The sequence below is a fragment of the Salmo trutta genome, chromosome 11, assembly GCF_901001165.1.
Source record: "Salmo trutta chromosome 11, fSalTru1.1, whole genome shotgun sequence".
Classification (NCBI taxonomy): Eukaryota; Metazoa; Chordata; class Actinopteri; order Salmoniformes; family Salmonidae; genus Salmo; species Salmo trutta.
The window spans coordinates 1,141,399-1,153,405 of NC_042967.1; the positions used below are offsets into that span (position 1 = coordinate 1,141,399).

At 41.1% G+C, this 12,007-nt stretch overlaps 1 protein-coding gene across 2 annotated transcripts; it reads right to left on the minus strand.

The window, feature by feature from the left end:
- Nucleotides 1–3,645: 3,645 nt before the first annotated feature.
- LOC115202069 (glycoprotein hormones alpha chain 2-like) lies at nt 3,646–5,410 on the minus strand. 2 transcript variants are annotated; one of them, XM_029765933.1, is made up of 5 exons: nt 5,239–5,410; nt 5,019–5,131; nt 4,604–4,779; nt 4,282–4,403; nt 3,646–4,058 (listed from the first exon to the last, which is right to left on the minus strand). In XM_029765933.1, exons 1-4 carry the CDS (start codon nt 5,301–5,303, stop codon nt 4,326–4,328), a joined length of 432 nt encoding a protein of 143 aa, XP_029621793.1. In that variant the 5' UTR covers nt 5,304–5,410; the 3' UTR covers nt 3,646–4,058; nt 4,282–4,325. The 2 variants fall into 2 exon arrangements, with proteins under 2 accessions (XP_029621793.1, XP_029621792.1); XM_029765932.1 differs by having other exon boundaries at nt 3,646–4,403; nt 5,239–5,409.
- Nucleotides 5,411–12,007: the final 6,597 nt, after the last annotated feature.

The following is a 12,007-nucleotide window of genomic DNA, read 5'->3' on the forward strand; positions in this document are numbered from 1 at the left end:
ACCTGAACTCTAGTGTATTTTCTGCACTATGCGATGATATGGGCAGCGACCATGTAACGCTTTTACAACATACAGAAGTGCGCTGGTTATGAAGGGGCAAAGTATTGACACGTTTTTTTGGAATTGAGAGACAAGCTTCAAGTTTTCTGTACTGACCATAATTTTCACTTGTCTGACTGCTTGAATGATGACAAGTTTCTGGGTGATTTTTTTTTTCTTCTCACCTGAATGATCTGAATCTAGAATTACAGGGACTCTCCGCAACTATATTCAATGTGTGGGACAAAATTGAACCTATGATTAAGAAGTTGGAGCTCTTCTCTGTCTGCATTAACAAATGAACTCAAGCTAACGGACAATGTCAAATGTGATATAGCGAAGCACCTGAGTGAGTTGGGTGCGCAATTACGCAGGTACTTTCCCAAAATGGATGACACAAACAACTGAATTCGTTATCCCTTTCATTCCCTGCCTCCAGTCCACTTACTCCACTTATATCTGAACAAGAGAGCCTCATCAAAATTGCAACAAGCGGTTCTGTGAAAATTGAATGTAATCAGAAGCCTCTGCCAGATTTCTGGATTGGGCTGTGCTCAGAGTATCCTGCCTTGGCAAATCGCGCTGTTGGCAAATCGCGCTGACACTGATGCCCTTTGCAACCACGTACCATGTGAGAGTGGATTCTCGGCCCTCACTAGCATGAAAACTAAATACAGGCACAGACTGTGTGTGGAAAATGATTTAAGCCTGAGACTCTCTCCAACACAACCCAACATTGCAGAGTTATGTACATCCTTTCAAGCACACCCTCTTCATTAACCTGTGGTTAGTTATTCACAATGTTCGATGAACATAAAAGGTTTATATGTAATATGGTGAAATAAAGAGCCAGGTTGTGACAAAAACTCACACTCATTCTTATGTTTAATAAATGTATCGTATAGTGTGTGTGTGGCAAGATTACAATGATGGGAAAAAATAACATTTGACAGTGTGCTGACCCTGGTACTAGAGGAGGTACGCAGCTGGAGGTTGAATGTTTGAAGGGGTACTGGACAATAAAATGTTTGGGAACCACTGGTCTAGTCGATTCCATAACAATTGTTTTACGCCATTCTATTGGAGGTTAACAATAGAACAACTGGAGTTCTGCTCTATGCTGATTGTTGTCCCCTTGTTTCAACTCATGTTGTATTAAACTCATGTATTATACCTACTGCAATCAACAGCAGAGCAGGGAAGTGAACACAGGTGGCTGGTGGGAAAGGCAAACAGCCTATGCATCACGCCAATAGGGTTAACTCACTTTGTGTGAATTGTAATGTGGCTCGAATAGCAAACATTGCTAAACTGACCCCTCCGAACAGAGAAGGCGCATCCCACTCGGACACCAAAGTAGCAAACAGCTGGGCAGGAAAGCAAACCCAGGTCGCTGACGTGAAAGGCAAACACCCTACACCAGGGAATTATAACATGGCTCATATAGCAAGGATGAAGTGTTGATGTTGCCACTTTGCACCACTAGATGTCCATCTGTATCAAGTTTCTCAGTCACCCCAAAAGTAAGTGGTCAGCTAAGAAAGTTTCCTTATTCCTTATTCTCATCCCATTTCATATAATTAAGCAATTAGTTTTGTGCAATCTTCATTTGGTGATAGTGGCAACAATCAATATGTGATACAGTGAGGGAAAAAAGTATTTGATCCCCTGCTGTTTTGTACATTTGCCCACTGACAAAGAAATTATCAGTCTATCATTTTAATGGTAGGTTTATTTGAACAGTGAGAGACAGAATAACAACAAAAAAATCCAGAAAAACGCATGTCAAAAATGTCATAAAATGATTTTCATTTAAATGAGGGAAATAACCCCTCTGCAAAACATGACTTAGTACTTGGTGGCAAAACCCTTGTTGGCAATCACAGAGGTCAGACGTTTCTTGTAGTTGGCCACCAGGTTTGCACACATCTCCGGAGGGATTTTGTCCCACTCCTCTTTGCAGATCTTCTCCAAGTCATTAAGGTTTCGAGGCTGACGTTTGGCAACTCGAACCTTCAGCTCCCTCCACAGATTTTCTTTGGGATTAAGGTCTGGAGACTGGCTAGGCCGCTCCAGGACCTTAATGTGCTTCTTCTTGAGCCACTCCTTTGTTGCCTTGGCCGTGTGTTTTGGGTCATTGTCATGCTGGAATACCCATCCACGACCCATTTTCAATGCCCTGGCTGAGGGAAGGAGGTTCTCACCCAAGATTTGATGGTACATGGCCCCGTCCATCGTCCCTTTGAAGCTGTGAAGTTGTCCTGTCCCCTTAGCAGAAAAACACCCCCAAAGCATAATGTTTCCACCTCCATGTTTGACGGTGGGGATGGTATTCTTGGGGTCATAGGCAGCATTCCTCCTCCTCCAAACACGGCGAGTTAAATTGATGCCAAAGAACTCCATTTTGGTGACATCTGACCACAACACTTTCACCAAGCTGCTTGGCGATGGTCTTGTAGCCCATTCCCGCCTTGTGTAGGTCTACAATCTTGTCCCTGACATCCTTGGAGAGCTCTTTGGTCTTGGCCATGGTGGAGAGTTTGGAATCTGATTGATTGATTGCTTCTGTGGACAGGTGTCTTTTATACAGGTAACAAGCTGAGATTAGGAGCACTCCCTTTAAGAGTGTGCTCCTAATCTCAGCTCGTTACCTGTATAAAAGACACCTGGGAGCCAGAAATCTTTCTGATTGAGAGGGGGTCAAATACTTATTTCCCTCATTAAAATGCAAATCAATTTCTAACATTTTTGAAATGCGTTTTCTGGAATTTTTTTGTAGTTATTCTTTCTCTCACTGTTGAAATAAACCTACCATTAAAATTATAGACTGATCATTTCTTTGTCAGTGGGCAAACGTACAAAATCAGCAGGGGATCAAATACTTTTTTCCCTCACTGTAGTTTTGGGGTCCGTAAAAATAGATAAAGTCTATTTTTCTCAAAATGGGGTTGGTCTATATGTGTAATTAACGAGGGTAAAAACAAAATCTTACAATAAGATAACTGTTTCCAAAAGGATAAGGATATGTGGTGACATGTTTATCTAAAATGTTTAGGTTGTTTACCAAAGAGACCAACAACAACAAAAAATGTGTGAGCTGTTTTTTTTGTCTTTAGCCACATGTTACACCCCCCCCCCCGTCCACACACACACACACCCTAAACTAAACCACATTGCCTACAATAGCCACACACACACACACACACACAAACAAATGCTTGCACACCCTTAAACACACACAGTGTGGTGAGAGACAAAAGGCCTTCTCCCAGAGTAGTGCACTGTTCTGGGAATCAGTCGACCATAGGCCGATTTAGGATGAGACAAATTTGGATATCCAGGAAACAATTTATTACATGAGCTTCTAGAAGAAAGTGACTGTAGTCAGTATTTAGACAGTGCTATGTTAGTAGCATAAGAATTTCACTCATATCCTTCATATTACGGGGTATGACTCATATTATAAGCATTGAATAATGTACTATCGACATTCAGAAAGAAAACAATAAACTTAAAGCAAAATAGTCTGACCAAAAATTCTGAGCTGTGCATAATGCTTTTGGTATCCTCGTCTTAACGAACAATATGCATGTATGAACGATTGAAAGGTACATTTTCACTCACTTACAACCAGTGCAGGCCAGTGGTGGGAGAAAGGAGGAGAACAGGCTCATGGCTGGAATGATGATCTGTGTATGTTCAGTGTGTATTTCCTGTATTTCTTTGAAGAAATTGAAAAGTTTCACAGGAAGGAGACATGTTCTTATTTGACCATCATCTTCTGTTCCTGGAGTGGGCACGCTTGTTTTTACAAGAGGCTACACACCCTATAGTTTAGAATCCTAAATTATATTGACTTAAGTCAGTAAGGGGGAGGAGGAAGAAGAAGAAAGACTGTGTGCGTGTGTGTGTGCGTGTGTGTGTGTGTGTGTGTGTGTGTGTGTGTGTGTGTGTGTGTGTGTGTGTGTGTGTGTGCATTCAGCATCCGGCACCAATACAGTGTGATGAAGCTGAGTTGGCTGGGAGGAAGTGAAGCAATCATGTTAATTGGCAGTAAATTCTACATTTAATTAACACAGTACAGGAATACAGCTTTATATCATTGCAACCATAAGAGCACTATAAATATTATCCACAGTATTATCCTTTTCTGGATCACAATGATTTCCTAATATGGGATTTCTCTTAAAACACAAGGAACTTCATTAATAATTAGTGCAAAATATATAATCTGTTGCCAACCTTTTACTTCTACGACAAGGAGATTTCCAGCCCTTACAGACAGTTTATGATTTATGGTAATAACAGGTGCTGCAGTGACATTCTGTGTGGTTCGTCACCGGAAAGCCATCCTTGGTGGTGACCTGAGAGAGGAGAAGGAGAGAAAGAATCAAGTGAGAGATAGATGGTTTAAAATAAAAACATTCAGGTTAATTTGAGTTGTTAAATTTTACATTTAGATGTCATGTGCGTTATACTAGGAATGTCATCATGTCAGATGATCAAACTTTGTGTAGCAGAGAATATCAATCCCAACTACCTTATTAGCTAAATATTGTCTTACCCTTTCCCCTTCTTTTGCAACGCAGCATGTGGCTTCAGAGGTGATGTTCTTGGGGACCAGCATGGTTTGCTTTGACCGTAGTGGGGTTGGATAAGCTCTGGAGAAGCAGCAGCCTGTACACTGCATGATGTTGGGGAATATTGTGTTCGGTTTCAGTGTGCATTCCTCACAGCCCACTGTGAAGATAATGAAGACATAAATTAATTGAGAATCTATTGAATAGTCTGATTTTTAGCTGCGCTATGCATCAATAATGTGTGGCTCTCTTCCTTGTAAGCCCACAGTTTGGGAATAAGGAGGTAATATAGCAATTTCTATTCTCTCGCTATAATGACAACAGAACAACTCACTGGTCATTTTGTTTCCAGAACACATAAACCATCAACAAAAACAGTTCTTGTAACGTAAAACTTACTGTTTGTCTTGTCGCTGTTTGGGTAAGAGTCTGCGATGAATAGAAGTATGGACAGGATGAGGGATACTCCAGTTGACTTCAACAAGCACATTTTAGTGACAGGTGGCAATATCCTGACAGGAAACATGAACAAAATCATTCAAAACCAGCGTATTCATCTCAAAAGTAGAAAACTCATGAACACAAAAAATAGCAGTGAAACACTACATTGGAAACATACCTGTGTATGTTTCTCTTGGTGGAAGCCTGTTCAGTGTTCAGTGTAGACCCTACTTCTTCCTCCATGAACTTTTATACCGCTGTCCCTCTGCCCATGTGCTCGACCAGGATTAGGTAAACCCCTACAACCTTATCAGTGATATCTGTGAGGCATTGGCCACTTGGCTACTTGCTCTAATCCTTTAAATGAAAAAAGGAACTGCACACGTAGTCGAAAGTCAAAACACACTTCCATCTTGACTATGGATGGAAGCTTCTAATCCCTTAAACAGGTGGGATGTTGCTAGGTAACGGCTGTTCTGTCGTGTGGAAGACGAGGCAGGGTCATTGGTTCATTAGTTTAACTTATGTTCATGGTCTTTTGCCTTGTAAATCAATACATCTAAAGACATTTTTAATACTTTGAATATCTGATTCATCTTTCCATGCTGGATTATAACCCCCCAAAATAAGTAAATATGTAAACTACACAAAAAAGTTAAAGATTTCCCATGAAATACATGGGGTTTCTTATATAAACCAGGAGGACTAGTCCCTGGCCATGCTTTATTATCATCTGGGGCAGTGCTAAGATGAGTGAAAGCAATGAATACGGTATATGAAATAATGCTATCCTCTCAGAGAACCAAACAGATACTTTTGTCTATGTAGTGTATGTGGACACCCCTTCAAATTAGTGGATTCGGCTATTTCAGCCACACCCGTTGCTGACAGGTGTATAAAATCGAGCACACATCCATGCAATCTCCATAGACAAACATTGGCAGTAGAATGACCTTACTGAAGAACTCAGTGACTTTCAACATGGCACAATCATAGGATGCCACCTTTCCAAAAAGTCAGTTTGTCAAATTTCTACCCTGCTAGAGCTGCTCTGGTCAACTGTAAGTGCTGTTATTGTGAAGTGGAATTGTCTAGGAGCTCACAGAACAGGACCGACGAGCGCTGAAGCGAGTAGCGCGTAAAAATCATCTGTCCTCAGTTGCAACACTCACTACCGTGTTCCAAACTGCCTCTGGAAGCAACGTTAGGACGAACAAATTTCATTGGGAGCTTCATGAAATGGGTTTATATGCCGCCTCACACAATGTCAAGTGTCGGCTGGAGCGGTGTAAAGTTTGCCGCTATTGGACTCTGGAGCAGTGGAAACACGTTCTCTGGAGTGATGAATCACGCTTCACCATCTGGTTTGGTGAATTCCAGGAGAACGCTACCTGCCCCAATGCATAGTGCCAAGTGTAAAATTTGGTGGAGGAGGAATAATGGTCTGGGGCTGTTTTTCATGGTTCGGGCTAGGCCCCTTATTTCCTGTGAAGGGAAATCTTAAAGCTACAGCATACAATGACATTCTAGACAATTCTGTGATTCCAACTTTGTGGGAATAGTTTGAGGAAGGCCCTTTCCTGTTTCAGCATGACAGTGCCCCCGTGCACAAAGCGAGGTTCATACAGAAATGATTTGTCGAGATCGGTGTGGAAGATCTTGACTGGCCTAGACAGAGCCCTGACCTCAACCCCATTGATCACGTTTGGGATGAATTGGAACACCGACTGTGAACCAGGTCTAATTGCCCAACATCAGTGACCGACCTCACTAATGCTGTTATGGCTGAATGGAAGAACGTTACCGCAGCAATGTTCCAACATCTAGTGGAAAGCTTTTGCAGAAGAGTGGAGGCTGTTTTATCAACAAAGGAGGACCAACTCCATACTAATGCTCATGATTTTGGAATGGGATGTCCGATGAGCAGGTGTCCAGGTACTGTATTTACCTCAGAGATGCATTTCAATGATATGTTTATATTCATGTAATAACATTAATGAGTCAGTGTATCCTCAATTAAATTAGATGTATGCTAATGAATGTGCACTCTAAATTAAATGTTCACCATGTGGAAATCGCTCTGCCATTTTCTGGTTGCTAAGATTCTTACAGTTGGCCTAATTTCAGTTTATGTGACAAAACAAGCAAGTACAGTGTAGAGAATTATGCCATTTGCCCGGGACAGTTGAAATTGGGATTCATCTGTGAAAAGCACACTTCTCCAGCATGCCAGTGGCCATTTAAAGTGAGCATTTGCCCACTGAAGTTGTTTACGACGCCAAACTGCAGTCAGGTCAAGACCCTAGTGAGGACGACGAGCACGCAGATGAGCATCCCTGAGATGGTTTCTGACAGTTTGTGCAGAAAACCTTTGATTGTGCAAACTCACAGTTTCATCAGCTGTCCGGGTAGCTGGTCTCAGACGATCCCGCAGGTGAAGAAGCCAGATGTGGAGGTCCAGGGCCGGCGTGACAACACATAGTCTGCAGTTGTGAGGATGGTGCTGTTATTGTGAAGTGGAAACGTCTAAGAAATCACAGAACGGGACCGCCGAATGTTGAAACGAGTAGCGCAAAAAAATAATCTGTCCTATGTTGCAACACTCACTACCGTATTCCAAACTGCCTCTGGAAGCAACGTTAGCACAAAAACTGTTCGTTGAGAGCTTCATGAAATGGGTTTCCATGGCCGAGCAGCCTCACACAATGTCAAGCATCGGCTGGAGCGGTGTAAAGTTTGCCACCATTGGACTCTGGAGCAGTGGAAACGCGTTCTCTGGAGTGATGAATCACGCTTCACCATCTGGCAGTCCGACAGACGAATATGGGTTTGGCGAATGCCAGCAGAACGCTACCTGCCCCAATGCATAGCGCCAAGTGTAAAGTTTGGTGTAGGAGGAATAATGATCTGGGGCTGTGAGACAGGTTGGACGTACTGCCAAATTCTCTAAAACAATGTTGGGTGGCTTATAGTAGAGGAATGATCATTAAATTCTCTGGCAACAGCTCTGGTGGACATTCCTGCAGTCAGCATGCCAATTGCACGCTCCCACAAAACTTGAGACATCTGTGGCATTGTGTAGTGTGACAAAACTGCACATTTTAGAGTGGCCTTTTATTGTCCCCAGCTTAACCTGCAACTGTGTAATGATCATGCTATTAAATCAGCTTCTTGATATGCCACACGTGTCAGGTGGATGGATTATCTTGGCAAAGGAGAAATGCTCACTAACAGGGATGTAAACAAATGTGAGCACCAAATATTTGAGAAATACATTTTCAGGGATCTTTTATTTTAGCTCATAAAACATGGGACCAACACTTTATACATGATAAGGGACACACTCTACACACACGTACACATGGATGTTGTATTGTAAATATGTAAATATGTGGCCTGAGGGAACACACTTAATGTATTGGGTAAAGTGTTATGAAATGTAATGTCATGTAATATTTTAAACTGTATATAACTTAATGTTGCTGGACCCCAGAAAGAGTAGCTGCCGCCTTGGCAGCAGCTAATGGGGATCCTTTATAAATATAAATACGAAATACAAATACATGTTGCGTTTATATTTTCTTCAGTGTAAGAACAGCTACAACACAGTATCTTTTCATCCTTCCATTTACCTGTGTTTTAAAATTTCCCGACCTTGGTTGCATTGGAGACTAGGCCCTGGCAGATGTAACTCAATATGTATGGAGGATGGCACATTAAATCGCAGAGATTTAAAGGCTTATGGTGCAACCATGTCATGAGTCATAACTGTTCTTCAATCCTGCACTCTTACTGCCATTGTATTTCTCCACTCAAAATGGGAATTGTACTGTAAAACATTAAGACTAATTGCTAAGGTGTTTTATTATTGATGTTTTCATTAACAAGACGAAAGATGAAAACATATTGTCAGTTACATGCATAGCACAGTACATTTTTTGTTATTGTAACATGCAATGATGTAGTGGTAAAAAAACATGTGGGTCAACACTGATCGCCAGTCAGTGTGAGTAAAGTAATACTCCCTTTACTTTCAATGCATTTTTCTGCAAAAGGTGGGTAAACGCTCATGCAAAACAAGCATTACACTACACCCGCAATAACATCTGCTATTCACGTGTATGTGACCAATACAATTTGATTTCATTTGAAAAAACGTGCATGAACAGCGTTTGTGTACGTTTACCCTCCACTACACTACTGGTAACATTCTGTAAATTATCTGTTATTTACTCTTCTCTAATGCCGCTCTGGATAAAGGCTATCTACAATTTTCTCAGGACAAATGAAACCCGCTTTTATTCCCCAAAAATGTTAACATTTTCTATGGTAGAGCATTGCATCTTTAATACATTGTTTACAGCTCGATTAACAATCAGTCCAGACATAGCCATCGAAAGCAGTCCTAGAGAAACATTGGTGTGACACGGCAGCAACTGAGGTAGTTGTGGTTGCTGGCTCTCCTCTTACACAGGGTCCCTGAGGAGCTTCGTTTGTGTTACAAGGTCCAGGCCGCGATGAAGATCCTGTAGTAGAAAATGAAGATGAGGCCATTAGGATGTAGAAGGCCATAAAGGTGGAGAAGATGGTGTGGTCGATGTGGTCATGCTCTTGGAATCACGTGTGGTGTGTGTGCATGTGTGTTTATGTGTGTGTGCATTTGGTATCCGGCACCAATGCACTTTCACAAAAAGTGTGGTGAAGCTGAGTTGGCTGGGAGGAAGTGAGGCGATCATGTCAATTGAGGGTTCTGGTTACTATATAGCCACTATATAGCCCTGTCTGTCTCCTCAACTCACCACATCCACTTAATCCCGCTCTTATTGTCTCAACATCCAGTGGGATAGTAGTGCCTGGCGTTCCAAACTACTTGTCACGACTTCTGCCGAAGTCGATTACCCTCCTTGTTCGGGTGGTGCTCGGCGATCGACGTCACCGGTCTTCTAGCCACCATTGATCAGTTTTCATTTTCCATTGGTTTTGTCTTGTCTTCCTACACACCTGTTTCCTATCCCAGTAATTACATGTTGTGTATTTAACCCTCTGTTTCCCCTCATATCCTTGTCGGTGATTGTTTGTTATGTTATGTACCTGTTGATTATGTATCGGTGTGCGACGGGTTATTGTTTACCCGGATTATTGAGTACGTTGGTTTTGGAGTTAGTTTTCTTTAATAAATACTCAATTTTTAACCATTTTGGTTTCTCCTGCGCCTGACTTCCCTGCCACCTACATACACGGATTATGACACTTCTACTGTACACAGTACATGGACCATTGGCAGATTTGGGTTTACAGCTAGAAGCATCTGATTCTGGTGGAACTGGGGTAAAGGTAAAGGACCGTAGTTGATTTCAACACATACACAATACACATGTTTAACACAGAATTTATACACTGGAGTGTGTATAGTTGTAGTATATAGAGTGAATGTAGCTATAGTATATAAAATGTATATGAAAAAACTGCATGTGGAAAATGAATTGCACTGCCTAAGAGACTGTCTCACTTGTTTGGGTTGGCAACATTTTTATGCTTTTCTTTTCTTTTAACAGCACGCCTACGAGAAATAGTAATGGTTTTATTTAGAAGCTTGATTCATGTTATTAGAAATATTTTTTTAAATTCCAGTAGGGCTAATACATCAATCCACAGTTACTAAAATCAACAATGTTAATATTCTGTGTTCATTGTAAAATGAAGATTACAATAGGGATTTTTTTGCTTGGTGGGGATGGTTTATGCCAACCCAGTAAGTACCCTTGTTTTTTTATTGAACAATCTTCATTTATTCACAATAATATGTAAATGATGAGTTGATATAGATTTAACACATCAGACTTTTGTATTATTTTTGTATTCTCACATATTGCGTTCTCCTACTGTATGTTTTTTTTTTGACAGATTCTGTACAAAGTTGGAGCAGAGTGAACTGGAATCATCAAATGTGGTAAGTGCTATCAAAACAAGCAATCAAAAGTATCTGCAGTTTGATTGTTGTGTTGGGGTGTGGGTCTGAAAAATGCACACAAAAGCAAGCCTGTTGACTGCAATCACGCAGTCCAAGTCAGAAAATCTGACAGTTACGGAAGTTCGTCATTCCTATGCCAAACCTCAAGTTTAGATTGCATTCGAGGTAGAGCTCATTGCACTGTATACACCCATATTCTCTACTTACAATGGGTTGTTTGGGCAATGGTGGACTTGTTAAGATTTTAAATGAGCACGATGATTTGATTTGATTGTCGATGCTGGCACACAGATTGTCATTAAATGCATTGCGGTTTTCTGCTGGCATTGTGTTTCAGACTCAAACACAAAGGCTAAGTTCATCTGCCTCGCAATCTTCGGATCAAAGTGACACTTCAGAGCTCGAGGTGGGTTGAATGGAATAATATTAAAATGTCACCAGGTGTAGAATGTAAAACATACAAGTGTGAGTGCATTAGCGAAAATCAGAATAGGTCTTTATCTAACACATATCCGTTACACTTTATAATTACTTCCATGAATAAGCCATTATTTATACTTTTTAAATATTCATAAATGTACTATGCTTATTAATTGTAATACTATATTATAAACTGTGTGGTTCGGGTGCCAGCATTGGTCTATGGTCTGTAGTGGTATGTAAAATACAGACAAAAACTATCTAGGTAGATAGTGTGGTCTACTGCTTATCATAAGATACTCTACCTCAGGCGAGCAAAACTTAGAGACTTCCTAAGATATCATGCACCAACTGTTGTTTACAAATATGAATAGGCCCCCGCCCCGTGTCTTACCAGAGGCTGCTGTTCTATCCTGCCGATAGAGTGTATAACCCGCGAGCTATATGTTCTTAATGTCGTCGAAAGGTTAGTCATGCAATGCATTTGTCATAATATACTGTGTCATGTTATGTCATACACTTATAATAAGAACGCATAAGATATAATAAGAAGGCA